Below are 17,307 nucleotides of genomic sequence, written 5' to 3'. Positions count from 1 at the left end.
ACATCCCCATGGCTTATCTATTTTATAACTGGGAACTTGTACTTTTTTTTTTTTTTAAGGTTTTTATTTATTTGTCAGAGAGAGCGCACAAGTAGGAGGAGCAGCAGGCAGAGGGAGAAGCAGACTCCCTGCCGAGTAGGGCGCCCGATGTGGGACTCGATCCCAGGACCCTGGGATCATGACCTGAGCCAAAAGCAGACGCTTAACTGACTGAGCCACCCAGGCGTCACAGAACTTGTACTTCTTGATCCCCCTCCACCCATTGCACCTGCCCCTTCACAACTCCCCTCTCTGCTAGCAAACACCAATTTGTTCTCTGTATCTCTGCATCTTGGTTTGGTTTTGGTTTGGTTTTTTACATTCCACATATAAATAAAATTGTGGTATTTGTCTTTCTCTTACTCATTTCACTTAGCATAATATCCTCTAGGTCCATCCATGTTGCTGCAAATGGCAAGATTTCGTTCTTTTTTGTGGTTGAGTAATATTCCTCTGTGTGTGTGTATGTACGTGTGTGTATGTACGTGTACACACACCACATCTTCTTTATCCATTCATCTATCAGTGGACACTTAGGTTGCTTCCTTAACTTGGCTATTATAAATAATGCTTCAATAAACATAAACCTTTTTGGATTAGTGTTTTTTTGTTATCTTTGGATAGATGCCCAGTAATGGAACTGCTAGATCATAATCTTAGTTCTAGTTTTAAGTTTTTGAGGGACCTTCATACTGTTTTCCATAGTGGCTGCACCAGTTTACATTCCTAAACAGTGCACAAGATTTCCCTTTTCTCCATATTCTAACACTTAATATTTTTTTTTTATAATAACCATTCGGACAGGTGTAAGGTGATAATCTCATTGTGGTTTTGATTTGCATTTCCCTGGTGATGAGTGATGTTGAGCATCTTTTCATGTGCCTGTTGGCTGTCTGTCTTCTTTGGAAAAATGTCTATTCAGATCCTCTAATTGGATTGTTTGCTTTCCTGTTACTGGGTGTATGAATTGTTTACTTATTTTGGGTATTAATCTGTCATTGGATATACGATTTGCAAATATCTTCTATTCAGTAGGTTGTCTTTTGATTTTGTTGGTTTCCTTTGCTATGTAGAAGCTTTTTAGTTTGATGCAGTCTCATTTGTTTATTTTGTTTCCCTTGTCTTTGGAGTCAGATCAAAAAAAAAAATTGCTAAGACTGATGTCAAAGAGCTTACCACATGTTTTCTTCTAGGAGTTTATGGTTTCAGGTCTTACATTCAAGTCTTTAAGACATTTTGAGTGAATTTTTGTATATGGTCCAGTTTCATTCTTTTGAATATAGCTGTCCAGTTTTCCCAGCATCATTTACTGAGGAGACCATCCTTTTCCCATTGTATATGCTTAGCTTTGTCATAAATTAATTGACCACATATGTATGTATATATTCTCAGGCTCTTTATTCTGTTCCATTGATTTATATGTCCATTTTTATGCGAATACTGTACAGTTTTGATTACTACAGCTTTGTAGTATAGTTTATTTTTTTTTAAGATTTTTTTTTTTTAAAGATTTTATTTTATTTATTCATGAGAGACAGAGAGAGAAAGGCAGAGGGAGAAGCAGGCTCCCAAGGAGCAGGGAGCCCGATGCGGGACTCGATCCCAGGACCCTGGGATCATGACCTGAGCCGAAGGCAGACGTTTAACCATCTGAGCCATCCAGGTGCCCCAAGATTTTTTTTTTAATTTATTTATTTGACAGAGAGATTGACAGCGAGAGAGGGAACACAAGCAGGAGGAGTGGGAGAGGAAGAAGCAGGCTTCCTGCCTAGCAGGGAGCCCGATGCGGGGCTCAATCCCAGGACCCTAGGATCATGACCTGAGCCAAAGGCAGACACCCAACTACTAAGCCATCCAGGTGCCCTGTAGTATAGTTTAAAATCAAGCAGTGTATACCTTCGGCTTTATTCTTATCAGGATTGTTTTTGCTGGTCAGGGTCTTCTTTGGTTCCATACAAATTTTAGAATTATTTGTTCTAGTTCTGTGAAAAATATCATTAGAATTATTAGAATTTCGATAGGAATTGCATTAAATCTGTAGATTGCTTTGGGTAATATGGCTATTTTATTAATATTGATTCTTCCAAACCGCAAACACAGAATATCTTTCCATTTATTTGTGTCTTTATTTTTTTTTTTCATCAAGTCTTTATAGTTTTCATTGTACAGGTCTTTCACTTCCTTGGTTAAATTTATTCTTAGAAGGGTGCCTAGGTAGCTCAGTCAGTTGAACATCTGACTCTTGGTTTTGGCTCAGGTCATGATCTCGGGGTCATGAGATCCAGCCCTGCAATGGGCTCTGTGCTCATCACAGAGTCTGCTTGTCCTTCTTCCTCCCCCTCTGCCCTTCCCCATCCTCATGCTCCCACGCATGCACCCTCTTCTCTCTCTCTCTCTCATAAATAAATAAAATCGTTTAAAAAAAAAAAAAGTCTAAAAAACCCAAAAATTTATTCCTAGGTATTTTACTTTTTTGATGTAGTTGTGAATGGGATCAGTTTTCTCAATTTCTCTTTCTCATAGTTTATGTGTAGAAACACAACCTTTTTTTTTTAAAGATTTTATTTATTTATTTGAGAGAGAGAGAGCAAGAGAGAACATGAGTGGGGGAAGGGGATCATGACCTGAGCCGAAGGCAGATGCTTAACAGACTTAGCCACCCACGTGCCCTGAAAAGAACACAACAGGTTTTTGTATATTGATTTTTTTTACCTTGCTACTTCACTGAATTTTACTAGTTTATTAGTTCAATGGTTTTTGATGGAGTAGTTAAGGTTTTCTATATATAGTATCATGTCATCTGCAAACAGTGACAGTTTCACTTCTTCCTTTCCAATTGGTATGTTTTTGTTTTTCTTGCCTAGTTGCTGTGGCTAGGATATAAATTTAATTTTTTTTATGGTTTTAGTTAAAAAAATAAATATATAAATAAGTTCTAATATTTTCTCTCTGTACCCTAACAGATTGTTATCTCTCCACTTCGAGGCTCCTACATTCATTAAGTGGTTATGAATTGAATGCTTTGGTAGATTATTTGTAGAAGTGCCATACTTCAGTCTTTTGCATGGCATTCACATCTGGCAAAACATAAACACATACATACACAGATGGAAATTATGAATTCTTATATTGGAATGGATTAATAGATGGATTTACCAGATGTAAAGTATTTAAGTTTTCCATTATGCTACTAAATAATCTTTCTTCTAATTTTAACAGATATCAGACACCCTGAAGAACTTTCTCTCTTGAAAAAACCCAGAGATCCAACTAAGAAAAAAAAGAAAAAGTTAGATGACCAGTCTGAAGATGAGGCACTTGAATTAGAGGGGCCTCTTATCACTCCTGGATCAGGTGAGACTTTGTTAGACTAAGCAGAGGCATAGTGTGAAAACCGTGGATGTGTCTATATGTTTGTGGTTTTTTTGACAAATGGTTTACATAGGTCAGGAGAGTGATCAACTTTAAAAAACTCTCCTTCAGCATTTTTTCCCTCAATCATGAAATCACCACTAGGGTCTGTCATGTGCAAATCATTGTGTCAGGTGTTAATAGATGCATCAGTAAAAGGGAAGGCTGGTTCTCTGCTCCGGAAGAATAAAAAAGGGGCAATATCTTAACTGGGCTCAGTTTTTTGCATTGTAAAAAATTGGACAGTTTTTTGTATTTAGTTCCTTTTTTCTGTATTTTGTGAAAACCACAATTAATTAAGACATTATTACTTCTGTGGGTTACTTAAAATCTTTGTGCTTTGCATATGCTGGTCCCTTTGCCTTTTCACCTTTTTCCTGTAAGGTTTTGCCCCTTTAAGAAGCTTTCTCAGATTTCCTTCCATTACCTCCCCAACCTGAATTAGGTATCCTTCTATTTTAAGACACCAGACTTTTCTGTGTTTGGTATTGTACTGCATGTTCGTACCTATTAAATTGTGAGGTCCCGGCATGATGGAACTGTCTCTCACATTTTTGTTATCAGAACCTAACTTAGCATGTGGCATTCAGCAGGAGCATAGGGGAGCATAGGCAGTATCTTCTGGGTAGCTAGATGGCTAATTAAATTACATGGTTATTTATTTAGTCCTGGGCATACACAGGGACTGGACATTACAGTTTCCCATGTGTCTATCAGCCATACATTTATAAATCCATTTCTTAGGAAATAAGTCCCTCAGTCAGTAAGTAAACTAATTTAACTAATTCAGTTCATTCTTGGTTTTTTAAATTCTGGGGTGATGATAATGGAAACAATTTAGTGCTTACTATATGCCCATTTTACACATTATACTCATGGAAATTAAATTTAGCGTATTTTACTTGTGGAAATTCACTTAATTCTCACTACAACCCATTGCAGATTATGTTATTACTCATTTTAAGGTTGAAGAAATGGCACAGTAAGGTTAGGAACGTTATTACTCATTTTAAGGTTGAAGAAATGGCACAGTAAGGTTGTAACTTTTATGCCCTTACTCATGTACTGATTGGACTTGGGAGATACCAAAAAATAAGAAAATCCTTAACTCTTAAGAAGTATTTAGGCTCTTTGGCTCAGGTCATGATCTCAGGGTCCTGGGATCAAGCCCCACATCAGGCTCCCTGCTCCACAGGAAGCCTGCTTCTCCCTCTCTCCATGCTTGTGCTCCCTCTCTCGCTGTCTCTCTCTGTCAAAAAATAAATAAAATCTTTTAAAAAAAATAAAAGCTTTTAGGCTAACTGAAAAACAGTTACTGTATTTAAGGAGGTAATATATAAATGCTAAATGAAAGTTGAAAGTAGTGTTCCAGGAATTTGGAAGACAAAACCATTCCAAACGGTATATTTATAGGTTGGGGAACTGAGTTTGTGAATTAAGCTTTTAAAAAGTTCTAGTGTGGGGCGCCTGGGTGGCTCAGTCGTTAAGCGTCTGCCTTCGGCTCGGGTCATGATCCCAGCGTCCTGGGATGGAGCCCCACGGCACGAAGCCTGCTTCTCCCTCTCCCACTCCCCCTGCTTGTGTTCCTGCTCTCACTGTCTCTCTCTGTCAGATAAATAAATAAAATCTTTAAAAAAATAAAAAGTTCCAGTGTTTTAGTGATAACCTAATATTCTGATAAGTTAGATATTTTCCCTGTACTGGCATTTTGTTTTTAATTTTTTGGTCTTTTTTTACTGTACTAAAGTTTTACATTTTTATGTAGTCAAACTTGTTATTTACTTTACAGTTCTAGGCTTTCATTCTTGGTAAAGAAAATCTTCACAAATACTAGAAAAATTCTTCTATATTTCCTTTATACTTTTATATAATTATTTCATATTTATATATTTTAATCTGTAATATCAACATTTGTTATTTTTAATTCACCTGAAATTTGTTTACTAAGTATGGTATGAGATTGATATTTTGGTGGGAAATTTTCTAAAATGGATTAAATACTTTAGCACTCTTTTAAAAAAGAATAAGTAAGGATGTAATTTATAGTAACCAAGTTATCAGGCAGATTCTAAAGTTACATGAGGTTTTTAATATTTGTAGTAGGTGGCCCAAGACTGTAGTGCTTGTTGAATTCTTCTCTCCTCCTTATAATTTTTGTTACTGTTCTGTATAGTTGAGCTAGCTTCTATTTTGTTGTTGACTAAATATGTTATTCATCTTACCCTATAATAACTTTCTACTTCAAATATGTTTTAAATTGGGCAGTCAGGAATATAAGGTAGTTGGGATTGTCACTGAACTGAGACTTAGAAGAAATGTAAAATGCACATACCCTCTGTCCCAGCAATGTTGCTAGAATTGGGAAATAAGTACAAACATACCTATTGGAAGGCATTTGTTGGAAGGCATGTTTGCAGCAGCAGTGGTGAAGTCAACAAAATTCTAAACAAATAAATGCACACCAATTGGGAATGGCTTAAATAAGTTATGGTACCCAGGAGGTGATGTGTATAGCTTCAGTTAGACTTGCTGATTTACAGCTTGGCTCTGAAACGTAATAGCTTTTGACACTGGACAACTTACTTAACCTCTCTGTGCTTCAGTTTGCTCCTCTAAAATGAGAATAATAGGATTGTTGGAAACACTAATTAAGTTATTACCGTGGAGTGCCTAACAAAATAAGAATAGAAACAATGAAGTGATCAAAAATGAAGTGTAGAATATACAAAGTAGAGGAATTTGAGAGGGCTGATTCTATTAAATATTGTGTAATTTAGGGGAATATATTTTGTTTTAGAAACCTCATAAAGAAAATAGCCAATTCTAACTATTTAATTCTAAATAGTAATTATAGTCCATCACACTAGGAACAAATTTTCAATATTCTGACATTCCTAGTAAAAGATTTATTTGCTAGATCTTTGAAATACACAATGAGAAGATTTTGCCTAGAAGATAATGTTTTTCTATCCCTTATTTACATATATAGCAGGATTATTCTTTGCCCACCTGAGCTGGAGTAATGTTTTTAGCCCTTTTAACTAGTATGGGGTGCCCAAGTAATCCTTTCACAAAATACCCTTGTAGTTTGAAAGTTCTAGCTTTTAAGGGTATCACTGACTATCCCAAGGTTCTTTAAAGCTAAGAAAGGAGAACTGACCACTTTCTTTGTTGCTTATTTAACAATGTTTAGTGTTTAGATACTGCAGATTGCTTTAGTTATTAACATTGGAAGAATACATACTAGGGACATCAAATCAGATACTCTGTGGCTAGCAAGATTTTTTTTTTCTTTGTGTTCTCTTCCTAGACTAGATCATGACAACTACAAAAATCTCTAGCATGATCACCACTTTTTCATAGGTAATTGTTTCTATCATTGCATTGAGTGAGGTGGTGGGGAGGGGTTGTTAGAGTGGAAAGGAAATTCCTAAGCATATTTCTATATTAGGTAAGGGAAACAGCCATTCTCTTTCCATAATCCATTAACAGTGTGATACCCATTTACATATTTTCTTTTTAAAAATTATGACTGAAGACAAAATATAATTAACAGAGTTAGGACTTCTAGGGGAGGTGCTTTTACTTAACATTATTCTGAACTTTTAAGTCTTAATTTAATCCAGTCTCCTTGATTTTTATAGTTTAAATGATGGAGGATATATTGTCAATTGACTAAGTCAACAAGTTTTTATTTAGGTAGCCTCTACTATATGTTTAGCCCTATTGAACACTGGGGAATTGGAAAATAAAATATCCCTGCCTTTAGGGACTTAATTATAAGATATATCTTTGTTAGCAAAATGTTATCTACCCGTTTGCTTCAATACTTTGTGAATCTGTTGGAACCAGTTTACCTATTCACTGAGAAAACATTAACATAAAATTATTCTCTTAATTTATGTGCATTTATTCAGTTACATTGAGCTGTCTTAAAATAGGGTATGGATTTCAAAGGGTGATAAATGTGGATATGTTTGTCACTGGACATTTGACTGGAGCACAACTTTATTCTTTTGAATTGGACAAAAAAAAACTTAGGTTACAGTTTCTAAGATTCTTTACTCTTAATTCACTTGAAATATTTACTTCAGTTTATGATTCACATTAGGAAAAGTCTTTTTTCTTTTTTCCATTTCCTTTCCTTTTCATTCTTCTGTTTCTGTCTTCTGTTGTTACCTTTCCTTTACCTTCTGAATTCCTTTCTTTCCTTTCCTATAGGCACTGATGTTCTTTACATTGGCCCTCTGAAAGGTGAGCCTTGCCACAATTAAAAACAAAAACTTGGTCTGTCTGCTTCAGCTGTATCCTTAACTTATCTTCTAATTCCCTTGAACTGATTTTTCCCCCCGTATTTCTGCCAACTTATATTTTTTGACCTTGTTATTATATGTTCTAATGTTACACAAGTAGAGTTAATGTTACATGTTTTCAAGACAGGTAAAATAATGTACTAAGCTTTCCTTCCAGAATGAAGCTTTTGTTTCACAGTTTCCTTTACATAGCATGTATTATTGAAAACTAAGATTCTGCACTTAATTCATATTTACTACCTATTTTTCATGTTATTTATTAGGAAGTATATATTCAAGCCCAGGACTTTATAGTAAAACAATGACCCCCACTTACGATGCTCATGATGGAAGCCCCTTGTCACCGACTTCTGCTTGGTTCGGTGACAGTGCTTTGTCAGAAGGCAACCCTGGTATACTTGCTGTCAGTCAGCCAATCACGTCACCAGAAGTTTTGGCGAAAATGTTCAAGCCTCAGGCTCTTCTTGACAAAGCAAAAACCAACCAAGGGTAAGTTTTAAAATAGAGATACGTTGAGGGGTACCTGGATGTGGTTCAGTTGGTTAAGCATCCGACTTGTGATTTTGGCTTGGGTCAGGATCTCTTGGGTAATGGAATTGAGTCCCACATTGGGCTCCGTGCTCAGTGCAGATTCTGCTTGAGATTCTCTCTCCCTCATCCTCTGCCCCTCCCCCTGCTTGTGTACATGCTCTCTCTCAAATAAATAAATAAATAAATCTTTAAAAAAATAAAATATAGATAGAATTTCTTTCTCCAACTAGAGGTAGAAACATTTTCTTAATTTTTTTTTGAGTTGTTCCACTGCTCTTGTTAATTTGTCCAGGTGGCTTGATTCCTCAAGATCTCTCATGGAACAAGATGTGAAGGAAAATGAGGCCTTGCTTCTTCGATTCAAGTATTACAGCTTTTTTGATTTGAATCCAAAGGTACCGAGGGTTTAGAGGGATCTCTTCTTTTTTTCCTTTTTGTTTTTTTCATTTGGATGTTTGTTTTTTGGAGTTGGTGGGATGAGGAATCATTTGTATATAGCAAGTCTGAATAATATTAAAAACCCAAGCTTTAGACAAAAGGATCTGTATTTGAAATAAGTCTATTGTGTTAGCAGGTTGGAAGCATAATTCAGCCTTTTTCTTTTTTGTTAAAATAATTGAATTTTTGAATGATTTGTATTTTAAATGTACTAGCTTGGTACTAGAGAATTGGTAAAGTTCGTTTTAGGGATTTTTTTACACCTTTCTTTAGCTGTATTTTTGGTAAAAGAAGAGTTTTATGAAATAGTACCTTTTCAGTGACTTTCAGATTTCTAATTATAAGTCAAACGACGTTGCTTCAAAGAAGAATTCTTTAAGTCTACATTTCTTCCTATTTAATAGGCAAATATTGTAATGTTTCACTATCAAATGACTGCATCATCTGTGCTATTGAAATACTTTGCTTTTCTGAGAAGAGTTAAATTTGCTATGAAATCTAGAGTATTTTTCCCTAGAAAACACATGGCACAGAGATTTGGATCTTTTGCTTCCTTATTTATCATCCTTGGGGGGAAAACCTCTCTTGACTACTTCTCATCCTTTTCATGTCTAGATTATAGTGTAGATTTTAATGTAATACTTCTCATTTTTTATTATGTGCTGAAGTAATTCTTTTTGTAACAGTAAAAATTGTATAATTTAGAACCACACAAAAAAAAATCTTAACCCCTTTCGGGCCATATCATGTCTCATTTTAGTAAAACCAAAGCTGTTTTGGGAACATAGTTACATTTGCTGGGGAAGGGGAGTTGCTATATGTTTTGTTAACATTCTAAACTAGTATTGTTAAGACATTACTATTAATTTTTATTAACATAACTAACTGGATAATTCAGTAACGTATAAGTAAATCTTTACCACAAGTATATATATGTACTCTGTATTTCAGATTCTTAAAATAATTACTGTTTCCAGGGACCTGACACTTTGTCTAAGTATGCTTTTAAATAGTGGGCAAGATGTTCCCTGAAATAATTTACTCTCTGATTGTAACATTTTAGTGTGACACGTTGCAATAACAATACTAAAAAGCAGTCACTTTTACCTTACTTTAAATGTAGTCTTTCAAGTTAAGTTCATTTTGTTAAGAGCTCTGTAATACCTAATGATTATGTCCCTGTAAAATAACATACAGAATCTTACTTCTAATACTGAATAATAATATTTTGGTGTTTTTTTTTTAATGTCATTTTTAATGGAAAATTAGATGTGGGTATATATACATATACCTAACCCTGTAGGTATCTTTATTATTGAGTATTTGATACTGAATAAAAATCCCAGGAAAAAAAATGTATATCAAAACTTTTTTGTCAAGCTTTGAAAGTGAATATTCAGTTTTCAAACTTTTTTATGTTAAAGGTAATGTATTACAAAAGGATTGTGTCTCTTTTGCTGCAGTATGATGCAATCAGAATCAATCAGCTTTATGAGCAGGCCAAATGGGCTATTCTCCTAGAAGAAATTGAGTGCACAGAAGAAGAAATGATGATGTTTGCAGCCTTGCAGGTAGTGAAGAGTATTGTATTGGTAAATGGGACTTTTCATGGGAAAAGCATAGGGGATTATTTTTAAATAGTAAATTAGAAAACTATAATTCCAGTAGCATTTTGATAGTGTTTACTTTTTGCTATGTAGAAATTGAATACACTTAGAAGACAAAATAAGTACATGAATTTAATTTTTTGTCTTCTTATCTAAGAGTTTAGTGATATACTTAATATTTTTCTGTATCCTATAGGAGAAAAATATCCTCCCACCCCCAAATATATATTAGCTAAAAACTGCCCAGTTTTCCCTTAGAAATAAGATCTGTATTGCAAATCAGATTTCTAAAATGAAGCTTATTAATTGCATAATTTCCTAAGTAGCTGGGGATGGTAATCCTTAAGAAGTAGGTAGCTAATGTTTTCCCGAGATTAAACCAGTGTTATCCCAAAAGTGGTTCTTGCATATGAGCTTTTTCAGAATTATAGTAGTGCTTATTAAAAATTGTCCACTTCATTACTGCTGTCCCCTCTAGCAAAATAACATAGGGTGGCATCCACAAATCTGCATTCTTAGAGACACTGAGATGCATGTAGCTGACCACTGGAGTAGTCATTCTTCCATTTCAGATAATTGAGTGAGGCTTTAGTGAATGTTCTCAGATTATGGTAGAATTCTGGTTTTGCCTAAAGTCCTAACAAAATTGGTATTCTTTAAGTACAGGAAGCAGAGTTGACATTTAGTTATGAATCACTGTTGTGGCTCAGTCGGTTAAGCAGCTGCCTTTGGCTCAGATCATGATCTCCAGGTCCTGGGATCGGGCCTCATTGGGCTCCCTGCTCAGTGGGGAGACAGGGAGCCTGCTTCTCCCTCTTCCTCTGCCCCTCTTGTGCTCTGTCTCTCAAATAAATACAATCTTTTAAAGAAGAAAAAGGAAAAAGAAAAGCTTTCACTGTAAAAATGATTTTACTTTTCTTCTCTTTAGAACACAAATAAAAATGCTCTCAATCTTCTAAATGCTTTTATACATCCAGGAAAGTTTTCTGGTTAAAACTCAAAAAATTGTCCTTTGTAATGGAAGAAAAGCACATTTCTTCTCAGTTTACATGACAAAAGAAAGGGATCGAAACAAAGCTTAGACAAGGAAAATCTTTGATGACAGAGGAGTTAGTTTAGAGACTTGCTTAATCAACTACTTAAGAGTCTTCCATTGTGTTTCTGGATAATTCAGACTATCTGAAGAATTTCTTGAATTAAATTCTCAGAGTACCTCACTTGGTTTATGGCTTTCTACCTATATCTTTCTTTCTTAGAATATGGGCTTATAATTTTGTAGTGAAGGTTTTGCCAATGACAGAATAATAATACATATAAAATATATATGGGGGAAAACTCACAGATTTTCATTATATAGTATTTTTTTAATCTTTTTATTATAAAAATAATGCACTTAAAAAAAAGCCCAACAGATATAAACGTGCCTGGCACATAGGTGCTCAGAAAAATTTGTTGAGTGAGAATATAGTTGACCCTTGAACAACAAGGGGTTGGGTCCACTTATAATAATGCAGGCTTTCTCCAATAAATAAAGCACAGTAAATGTATTTTCCTTATGATTTTCGTAACATTTTCTTTTCTCTAGCTTTATTGTAAGAATGAGTATATAACACATATACAAAATATCTGTTAATTGACTGTTCATGTTATTAGTAAAGTTTCTAGTCAAGAGCAGGCTATGAGTAAAGTTTTGGGAGAGTTAGCGCCCCTAGCCCCCATGTTGTCCAAGGGTCAAATGTACACACAGTTGTATTTTCACAGAAATGGGATTATTTTGTAGCTTTCCCCCACCCCATGTATTGTAGATATTCCATTTTAGTGCAGTAGAAAATGCATCAGAAACCATGAATTTTAATCTCTGGAAACGGAATGTCCCAAAACATAGCTCTCCTGAACCATTTTAGAATCTAGATTTAATGAGAGAATTCTGAACTAAAAATCTCCTGAGTTTTTAGAAGCCTTCCCAGAGACTGACCCAAAAGGCTCTAGAACCCATCCAGTACCATAAGGGGGAAAGTTTGAAAAGACGGCAAGGAAATGCCTGGTATTTTTATCTCCGGCATAGCCTACACTGAATTATTTTCTCCTTGGGGCTTCTGTTTTCTTTTGTAACATAAATCTACAGTAGTAAAAAGAAACAAACAATTAAAAGTAGGAAGGTGTGGATAAAAAATAAAAAGGTAATAACACTTTTTAAAGCAATTACATCCAAGTCTGTATTGTAACATTTAATAGATATCCCATGCACCCTCTGAAAGCAAAGCTGGATTTTAAGACCAGTCCCATTCATAGCCAGGGTTTTTCCAAGGTAACTTCTGAGGACTTTTTGCATCACAATCACCTGACTCCCTTAATAAAAATGCAGATTCTGGGCTGGACACCAGATTTGCTGAATCAAAATCTCTGGGGATGAACCTAAGAATCTGTATTTTTAACCAACTCTCTTGATGATGCTTAATGTTACTCTTACATTTAAGGCGGCCGTCTAAGGGCCCTCAACCTACCTCATTCTTCATGATTGGTGAACATGGAAGTTTCTGTCACTAAGGATCTCATTTTAGCACAACTGAAGGTACAGCGAGAGACTGTTCATTACCAATTCACTAAATCTTAAAATATAGAGGAACACTGACAGTTGGCCTCAGATTAGTTCATTCAGTGTTCCCCATGAATAGACTGTATTCAGTGGATGGATACTTCAGAAATTTGGAGTGCTTTTTAATTCTTTGAAAGGTAACTGATTAAGTGATTTTAAAAGTTCTGCTTACCTTTGTATGAAACCTCTGTAAGGTTTAGCATCAAAATCCTAATAGATTATTAGTATTTGTTCTAAGTGACTTACCTAAGTATGTTTAAAATCATAACTAGTTACTCTATATGCAAAGATTTTTCTATCTACATATAGGAGTACTACTCATCGTGTATATACACACACAAATATATATATGAGTGTATATATTCACATATAGATGTAATTAATCTTATCATTCTTATGTAACTGAGAATATAAACATCTTACTCTGATTATGTTTTCAGCATTGAATTGAGGTGGGGCGGGGGTGGTGGTGGAGCGTGGAGCTTTAGCTTTCAGCCTAATACTTATAACTGATAAATTTTCCTCTGCTGGGTAATAGCAGTAATATAAGGTAGTTAATGTTAATCCATTTTTACAAAAGACCTTATGCATATTCTGTTAATTCATTCAGTATTCATCGGTTTCAGGATCTGTTCTAGACACAGGGAATACTGCAGTGGGGGGGCGGGGGGGTGGAGAAAACCAGTAAAAAAAAGATCTCATGTGGAGCTTAGTGGAGGACATGTTAACTCTGAATTCTAGGGCTTCCCAAACTAAATTCATTTTTATATGTCCAAAGACCTGCTTCTTTTGGATAAATATTTATTAGGATATTTGGGACACTGCTTTCAGGTGCCGTTTATTTTCCGATCATTCTAGTTCTTGGACGGTTTCATCTTTTCAAGTTAGGTGATGAAAAGCATTCAGTATAGATGCAGGTAGTAATCTCATTTTAAAGTTTTAAAGTTAGAACAGTCAGTTAAATAAACTATCATTTCTGTTTTCAGTATCACATCAATAAGTTGTCAATCATGACATCAGAGAATCATTTGAACAACAGTGACAAAGAAGTGGATGAAGTTGATGCTGCCCTTTCAGACCTGGAGATCACTTTGGAAGGGGGGAAAACATCAACAATTTTGGTAGGGTGAATCTAATTCCTACTAGTTTAGTTTGAATTGATGCTTATCTTTTTGTGGATTTAGGTTCTCATAAGTATTGGGTGGCTGTGGAGAAATATTTCATGCTTTAGAGAATACAGGTGTTGACTTTTCAGAAATTAGTATTGTTCTAGTCTCCAGTGCTTCAAATACAGTAAAGATAGATCTTGTGATATGTAACCATTCTCTCACGAGCAGTGGGAAAACAGTTCTGCAGAGTGAAAGGTAGTCTCAAGTCACGGCAAAATCCATTTAGTGAGCTGCACATTTGAAATATTACAAAAAGAAGAGAAGAGATCTCGGGAAAAATTTTAAATACTAAGTTCGGTTTTAAAGCTTAGGAATTAGTTATTACAGAAGAAACACTTACCTTAGGGCTGTTACGATTTTGCAGAATTTCCATATACAGATACAAACAGTTTTAGGTGAATTAGAATCAGTAATATGTTCTTAAAGGTTATATGAATTGCCATTTTAATCGCATCTTTTATTAGCTTTTTATGCCATTTGAAAATGACTTTGTAATTTATGACCATATAATATGATTATACATTTAAAACCTTCATAATCTGTATTTTATGTAATTTTGCTTATTGAATAAGCTGATAATTGATATCAGATACTAAACATTAGAGTTTCAAATTTCAAGAAAAATCAGGAGAAAATGATTTAATTCTTTCCCTAGGGTGACATCACTTCTATTCCTGAACTTGCTGACTATATTAAAGTTTTTAAGTAAGTACAAAAAGGGGAGGGATTCCAAATATTAATGAATGATAAATATCAGTTTCATAGTCTCATTCATATTATTGAAATTTTTTTATTGTAAGTTTAGCAAATGCATCTGTAAAAGCATTTACCAGTTAGAGAAACACTAAATTATGAGAAAATAACCATCTTTACCAAATTAAAACTGCAGTACTCATGAACTTGTTTTTTTCTGATAAAACTTTTCTTAAAGGGGAAAAACAAAGACTGTGTAGCCTAGATTGCATTGCATAGATTCTGAGACATACAGTGGCATTTCAGTATAAAGCATCCCCTCTGGGTGAAAGCAGGACATAATGAACTATTATTGCCAGTGGTTATTTCCTTGTTCAGAGCCCCAGATTCTATTGCATTTTATTCATTTGTTCATGGAACATTTTATAATAAGATTCCAGTGTATCTTATCTAGACTTTTATCAATCTAGGCATAATACAGTTGAGAGCTAGGCATTAAAGCCGAGAGGGTAAAGAGGAGAGGAGGTGATGTGGAGTATAAGATGTAAAGCTATTATGGAATAAACCATTTACTGTAGCTAAACCTAGAACAGCTCCCCATATGGATCGTTTCTGAGGTAGGGGCATGATTTCAGATGCAGCTCCCTACCCCCCTTCTCCTCCATTACACACCTTTCCTTATCCACTCTCCATCATGACTGCTCTGTTTTCTTTGTGTTTGGCATTGGGGTGGCAAGTTGAAGCACCATTCAGATACACCCCTAAAAGAGATAAGCACTTCCCTCACTTTAGTTATGCTAGGTGCACCTGCCTGTCCAGAGAGGCCCCAAAGGCAGCCCTGCACACACCCAAGAACCTGCTGGTGATTATAGGACCTAGGAGCCTTCCCATTGGTGACATTTACTTCACCTTTTTTTTCTTGTCCTTTCCATGTGACCTGCTAGTGATAGAGATGGCTGCCACTGACAAGTACTCGAATCCTGGCCTTCCTATCTTTCTCCTCTGCCCATTCATTCTTTGTGAGATATTCCTGAATAGATTGATGAAGAAGAGGCAAATCCAGTAACAGCAACATTGAATAGAACACACTGGCCCAAGAACTCAGTTCAATATATGTACAACTTGGCCTGAAACTTTGCCGCTAATACTATTGATAAAGTTATTTAAAAAGTTGTTTTTCTGTTAATTCTATTTAACACGTAGACCAAAAAAGCTGACTCTAAAAGGATACAAGCAATATTGGTGCACCTTTAAAGATACATCTATTTCTTGCTATAAGAGCAAAGAAGAATCCAGCGGCACACCAGCTCATCAGATGAACCTAAGAGGTAAGGAAAGCCTTGGAATGACCAGTGTTGATAATGAAATTTCTCTTGGCTAATAGTCAATAAACTTCACTTTGCTGGGGGGGGGGGGGCGTTTCAGCAGATTCATTACTCCTTTGGGTACTATTTTAGGTCTAGATTCTTCTCTTTTTTGGTATGTTTTTTTTGTCACAGTTTTGAATATTCAATTTCACATGGATATTTTGTTGTGATCTCTTTGTGCAGTCCTCATTTGAAGTGATACCACTTTTCTTCTTGTCAAGTAAATTTGTGGTACCTCTTTTCTCATCTTCAGCATTGGGATATTCAGGTTTTCTTCATTCTCATCCGTGTTGTAGTTCTCTCCTCTGTTTTTGCTGGCTTCTTCCTTCCTTATCAGCATCCTGCTCGTCTGACTTTCACTGATGACAAGCTGATGCCTCTTAGGTTCCCCAGCCTCTTTTTTGGCTCAGCAGTGGGGTCGCAGGCACTTGTGGGGTTTGACCAAGTTCTTCCTCTTCCCCAGTAACTCTTCCTGCACATTTTTGTTCCACACTCAGCTCTTGGTCTGGCCTCTGGGGTAGCCCCAGGGTACCCCTCTGAGGCTCCTCCTAGCTGACAACCTGAATCTCATTGGCTTCCTCTTGTTTTCAAATCTAGAGCTGTCCCTAGGGGCTGGTATTTGAGGCAAGTGTGCTTCCTGTGGCCTCAGCTGATCCTGGCTGGGGGCTCAGAGCTACTACTGGCTTTGGCTTTTTTTTTTTTCCCCCCCATTTCATTTGCCATTTGGGTGACTTCTTTGGTTCTTCATACTGCTCCTTCACCTCCTTTATCTGATGGATGCAGTGGTTCAGGTAGAAGGAGAATTTCCTGTCCAGGTTGGTCTGGTTCTTCGGCAGCTAGAGGACATCTTGCAGCTTCCTGCCGCGATTTTTTTACAGGGTCTTGCAGATTGTTGATGAGCCCTTCACTTGTGGGCACATTTACTAAAAGCACCTGGCTCACTTGCAGTGAGAACTGCACTCACCACAGCCTTGGCACCAGTGTGCTGATGCAGGATGCAGTAGATTGGCATCTTACCGTGCCATACTCTTTACAGCAAAGGCCAGAAAACTAAGATACATTTTCTGGACTTACTTCCAGTGAGATTTTGATTCCAATCAGATGCATTCATGTTGAGACTTAAATTCCCGATTAAGTTAAGGG

The 17,307-nt window shown here is 35.9% G+C and overlaps 1 protein-coding gene across 4 annotated transcripts in view; it reads left to right on the top strand.

The window, feature by feature from the left end:
- Positions 1-17,307, top strand: part of FERMT2 (fermitin family member 2) — an 84,326-nt gene that overhangs the window by 55,028 nt on the left and 11,991 nt on the right. For 2 of the 4 annotated variants that reach the window (XM_032405128.1, XM_032405127.1), the window contains exons 4-11: positions 3,259-3,393; positions 7,672-7,704; positions 8,027-8,252; positions 8,587-8,689; positions 10,196-10,303; positions 13,922-14,056; positions 14,760-14,809; positions 16,001-16,125. In XM_032405128.1, coding sequence (XP_032261019.1) covers positions 3,259-3,393; positions 7,672-7,704; positions 8,027-8,252; positions 8,587-8,689; positions 10,196-10,303; positions 13,922-14,056; positions 14,760-14,809; positions 16,001-16,125 — 915 coding nt within the window. The remainder of the gene's footprint in view (positions 1-3,258; positions 3,394-7,671; positions 7,705-8,026; positions 8,253-8,586; positions 8,690-10,195; positions 10,304-13,921; positions 14,057-14,759; positions 14,810-16,000; positions 16,126-17,307) is intronic. The other 2 variants (XM_032405130.1, XM_032405129.1) reach the window with 1 other exon arrangement.

The sequence above is a fragment of the Phoca vitulina genome, unplaced genomic scaffold, assembly GCF_004348235.1.
Source record: "Phoca vitulina isolate PV1807 unplaced genomic scaffold, GSC_HSeal_1.0 scaffold7, whole genome shotgun sequence".
NCBI lineage: Eukaryota > Metazoa > Chordata > Mammalia > Carnivora > Phocidae > Phoca > Phoca vitulina.
The sequence above is the reverse complement of the archived record's forward strand: the minus strand, read 5'-3'. Positions and strand labels throughout refer to the sequence as shown.